Source organism: Eimeria mitis, genomic scaffold, assembly GCF_000499745.2.
Source record: "Eimeria mitis Houghton genomic scaffold, Emh_scaff3822, whole genome shotgun sequence".
NCBI lineage: Eukaryota > Apicomplexa > Conoidasida > Eucoccidiorida > Eimeriidae > Eimeria > Eimeria mitis.
Window position 1 is genome coordinate 1 of NW_024015297.1, and position 5,441 is coordinate 5,441.

Genomic DNA, 5,441 nt, shown 5'->3' on the forward strand with positions numbered 1-5,441 from the left:
ATTGTGGAGGTGTTGGCTTGCAAAGGAAACTAACTTCAACACGCCCTGTTCTTTGCTCGGTTGGAAGGTTCTGCATACTCACAATAGTAGGCAGCGTTGGCTCCAAACCACGCATTCGTCCTCGGAAAAAGCCTGTCCATAGAAAGCAATTAGACGATTGTAGGCCTCTCGCATGTGGCCAACGTCAAATTCGTCTCCAAGCAAGTGGTACTTGCTCCCCCTCTGGAAACCGCTACCCCCTAACATTCTAACAAAATGGTAACTAGCGGGCATAATTAACCTTAAAAGCTTGGGTTCCTTATATGAAATGAATTCAAACGGGTGCTAGCTCGATGTGCTTGCACTACACAGGGGACTTCTTGCGGTGTGCGTTGCGATTCTGGGCCATATTTGTCCATCATAAGGCGCCAGCACGGGAAACAGTGAAATATAGCGAATATCCAAGTATTCGCGTCAGGCCACAACTGTGACTGAGACGACGCAAACAAGCAACTTAAAGCTTTCCTCCGTCAGCAAAATTTACATGAGGAGGAGCGGTGTCCCTCAAAGGGATACGGCAAAGCACAGGGACATACAGTGAATCACACTGAAAATGGCATTACAAAATAACATACAGTAAAATTGCTCATTGATTGAGCCGGGTGTCAGCCCTTCAACCAAATGCATCTAGCTCTCCTGCTCATTTTCTGACGATACAAGCTCCTCCAGAGCTCGCCGCACCAAGTAAAGTAACACCTCCGTTGGCAAAGATGAAGCATTGTTGGAACCTGCACATGCTGCCCGCTGATTCTTGGAGAGGTTGAAGGACCCATCTGGTGATACCCCGCTCGCGAGTAGAGTAGCCGCAGTCGCCATTGCCAAGTCTCCCTGTCCAGCTGTAGTTGAGCTCGGCGGATTTGCGCCTTGGGCGGGCTGATCAGATGAAGAAGGACGAGCTTCAGATTCGTCGCTCTTGTTGACGGAGACAGAGGTCGAAGCGCCGTCTCCATCCTGCGACTGGAGTCCTGTAGCTCCTTGAGCGCTGCTGAGAACAGCTGGATGGGTGTCTATCGAAGTTGTCTCCTGTTCGTCCGAGTCATCGTCTTCGCCGCTTGCATCGCCTGAAGCGACGTTACTTTCGGGCAGGAAGAAACGAGTTTTCTTAGGCGCTTGCGCCTGTGAAACGACGCTGACCGACGGCGCCTTCTGATACCGCTTGGCTAGGCTGGTCCTCTCCGACTTGCGGCCTCGTTGCCAACGCTTTTTCGGAGCAGATTGTGCCGTCTGTTTCTCTCCACCAGCTGTGCCAACCCTGGAACGTCTCGAAACTTTTGTTCTTCGCCGTTGTCTCGGCAACGCCTCAGCTACCTCGTTGCCGCGGCGCCGACTTCTGTGCATAGCAGAGCTTCTCTGGCGATTTTGCATAGTGCTAGGGCGCTTACGATCAATCCGTGACTGACGCAAATCATTCCTTTGTCCTCCAGAGTTGCTGCTGCTGCTGTCGCTCCCCGAGCGGCTTCTGCGCAAATCCAATTTAGCATCCGTGCTGCTGCTGGGAACGTCGTCCGTGAGGGTATCAGGTAAGGGCGTTGAATATCCCGACCCACGTTCTGCTGCGGAGTCAGCATCAGGCTCAGGAGGATAGCCGTAGTACCCTGAAGTAACTGGCGAATAGCGGCGCCACTGCGGAATCGTACGTTCCCTCCTCTCCGTCGTACCACTACGCCGCCATGCTTCAACTTTGGATGCAGATCCTCGCTCCTCTTGACGCAGCACGTCCCGTGGAGGTTCAGCAGCTGAGAACGCCGAAACTGGATCGTAGCCTTCCGATAAGTTCACAGGACCGAAAGATGCCTTAGGCTCGTTTGGCTGTCTGGTATTGCGGTCAAAAAGTAAACTGTCTCGGGCAAAGGCGCCGCCGCTGGATCCACGGTGCGTCTCCTGTTTACTTTCGGTGTGAAATGAATTTGGGGAGGATTTAGACGCCTCGGATGCTCGTGAAGCTTGGATTCTTAGTCGACTGGGCATTCGTGGAAGAAAATCATCATCCCAAGAAAGCTGCATGGAGGCACTATCACTCCTTGCCCACTCGCAGCCCGCCCGAATTAGCTTCGCCCTCAAAGGGTCTACTGCGGAAGTTAACGCAACGAGCAGGGCTAACGCTGCCAATCCTATCCAATATGTTCCCGACTTAGCTAAGGCATGGAGTCGGCTGAACCTTTTGGCGGCGGGCCATTCGTACTTCCTATCTTGCTTCCTATATGCACTGTCTGCGCCGAAACGATGGCGGAACCTGCGTTCCGCCAAAGGAAATGTCTCAACGGGAGTAAAATTCGTATGTGCACTTGCGCTTGAGGAAAGTTGAGGGGAGGTAGAGATCGTCGCTGTGTTCCATATGAAGAGAGAGCTCTCCGTTTCACCCGGTGAAGCAGCATCGTTCTCGGTGGAGATACTCCCCGGGAGGTATGCACGGCTCTGCAAGTCATTGCTTATTCTCGATATTGGCTGGAGTTCCCCAAATGAAAAGCTCACCCCATCAAGTTCGTGGAATGCAGATGGCATCCTCAAGCTGAACGATGGCTGCGTCGAGCCCCGCTATAGGGGAGAGCCGCTGAAACGAAGCTCATGAATTCATTCTGAACCAAGTGCCATGCACATGTCCCTTGGACGTCTCGACGAGGCTATCATTGAGAAATGCTCGGGGCGCTGCAGTCACATGACCGCGCACATGTGGCGTATGAAGACACACGCCTCCGAAATGCCGCCCGCTGCCCTCAAAACATGTCGTATGATGTGAGAATTTTCTCCCGCAATGGTCTGCAGAAATGAAGAGCTGATTCATCCTTCAAGGAAGTCTGTATGGCGGCTGCAACCCCAGCCGTTAGCCAGATGTGAGCCGCACAGTATACACGGAAATATACGTGATGCAACAAGGTCGAATATGGGATGCAACTACAACAGGCCACAATATAAGACTCAATCAATACTGCAACGCGAACAGGCCAATTCGTGAGACTCAATTGATCCAAGCCCCAAATATAGTTCCTCCTGGATGCGCTGTTATCCGGGGTCTTCTGCGGCAACTTTATTAAGAGCGGCCCATGCACCAATGCAAAAAATATTCTACAATCGTGTGATCATAGCACTATTTCGTCATTTCATCTATGTAGTACTCAAGGAAGTGCTTCATTCAGTATTGCTTGCTTATGGCTGCACCGGTAGACGCTGAACGCTGTCTCATTGCCTACTTATGTGGGAGATGCCGGCGTGTAGGATACTGTAGCTCTTCGTGAGTGAACGTGTTTCATTTGCGGTGCCACCAATGTATATAAGCAGAATTACAGCTAGATATATTCTTTTCTATCCCTTCGCTGGGTAGCCAGGTCAGCGGGTACTGTAGAGTGCCAATGTCGAGCTGTTGGGCTCTACTGCTGCCAAATTTTAACCCTTTAAAAATATCATTAGATATAAGAACACCTGAGGCTGCGAGAGGCTGCTGGATATCAGGAAGTTGGAGTCGCAACAACCTGCAATGTATCCTGCACGGTGTTCGGCGTAGTGTTGTTGTAGCATTGTCTGTGTTAATATGGCGCGTGTACTTCTATTTCTGCGCAGTCTGGAGATACAAGGCAAATTACGCGTTCAACCATTGCCTATAGTTGCAGAGCATATAGCTAAACGGGCTTGGCCGTGCTTGCCTAACAACACTACACCCAACACCGCGCAGCATACCTTGCAGCACTCGTCGCAGCGAGGTGCGCAACAGCACATCTCATACGAACGCTTCTCCCGTGGCCCAGGCCTTTTCGCCTGGAGAATCAGGTTCCTCGGCAGTTGATAGGAGGTCCGCTGCTTTTTGTATAATATTACCTCAAGTATCTTGACTCCCTTGCAGCTCGCAGCGGTTCTCGAAAGTGATTGAATATAATCGACTACTGCTAAACTTGGTAGCGCCGAATAGTTATCGAGGGCAGGTATGAACAATGCAGTAGGGCTGCCTAGTGCGTAACAATGACTGAAGAAAAAAAGACCCTTGAAAATTTTCCGAAGTTTTAACAAAAAACCTTAGCCTTTGCCTCTCGCAGAATGGAAAATGACGGCGAGCTGCCCTTGTGTGCGGAAGCGACTCACCGTCGAGATCGTCTCCGAGCATAACCAAGTTTTTATATGTCGTCCCATGCTGTGAAAGGTGAATTTTAACCAAGAACAAACCAGGTAGAATACCACCGCCTCTGGCGACCATCCGAATATGACGAGCACCGTGATGCGGTTGCCTCGTACCTTTATTTTCGAAACGGACCAAAATGTCTACAGTTGTTATTGCCATCTTTATAAGAAGGAGCGAACGACGATGGCGGCTACAAAGCAAATGTTCTGCTTTCCGAAGACACGCTAGATCCATGCAAACCTCCTGGGACGTGCTGCGGCGCAACACGCCAGATCCATGCGTGCCGTCTGAGCGGCGCTGCCATGCAGGTTTATCCCAACGCCCGCAGAGGAACATGGTATAACAGGACAGAAAACACATAAGCAAGGGGAGCTATCGGTACCCCTCTACATCGAAAAGTATTGGCCACTGATGAACACAACTACAGTGGTGGAGCCGGAGCTTCTATATAACTGGTTCATAGCAGGAACGTCTGCCTGAGAGAGAAGATCGGCCGCAGGATGAGCAGTAGGGAGGGAGCAAAGTGTGAAATGGTTGAACTTGGTGAGATGATGGAATACCTTCGCAGTCAATAAAGGAAAAACGCCACCTCTACAGCCCTAGCTAAAAAGGAAGAGAGCGTGCCTGTAAACGACCCTGGCGTAGAGCCAATATGTTGGAGCCGCAGATGCCAAACCAAACAAGAAAGACATTAGAAGCGGTAACCGGCAGTAGCCACCAAATCCAGAAACCAAAGAACCTGAACGACGCACGGAGCGGCATGGCTGCTTATTTCGCAATAAATAAGGCCACAAAACTCGAGCTTGTAAACGCAAAGAAAACGCCAAAGAACTGGAGGATGTAGACTTTAAGCAGCGCCTCCAGAGGAGTAAGTGAGCTGATCCGGAGAACGCTGGTGCCCCCGTGCCACATGCAGCTCAGTGATGGGACAGAAGGCGAGATGAAAGCGCACCTGCACCCGCTAATCCACCATGAGTTAATTATCTGCGTATGCACGTTCGTAGTAGTGTTCAGGCGCTGTTAGCGCACCTTGATACGGGATGAGAAGCAGATCTGAGATCGAAGGCCACAGCAAGGCGGTGAAATCTAGCTGTCTATGTTTTAGCACAATCTCTGAGACAACGTCTTGCGGACAGTCCGCAAGACACGAGAGTCAGCAACATTATAGAAGTAAAATCTGACGTTAGTTCCGAAATGAGCCATCTTGCCATTATCCGATACTTCGAGTATCGTCGCTCCTCTTTCCTTGGAGCATCGTTTCCACTCCTCTTACCGTATAGGATGCGAATGCACT

The 5,441-nt window shown here is 50.8% G+C and overlaps 1 protein-coding gene across 1 annotated transcript; it reads right to left on the reverse strand.

Moving 5' to 3' along the window:
- Nucleotides 1–666: 666 nt before the first annotated feature.
- Nucleotides 667–2,541, reverse strand: EMH_0069870 (uncharacterized protein; the record flags this gene model as incomplete). The annotated part of the gene is made up of 1 exon (XM_038022642.1): nt 667–2,541. One exon carries the CDS (start codon nt 2,539–2,541, stop codon nt 667–669), a length of 1,875 nt encoding a protein of 624 aa, XP_037878496.1.
- Nucleotides 2,542–5,441: the final 2,900 nt, after the last annotated feature.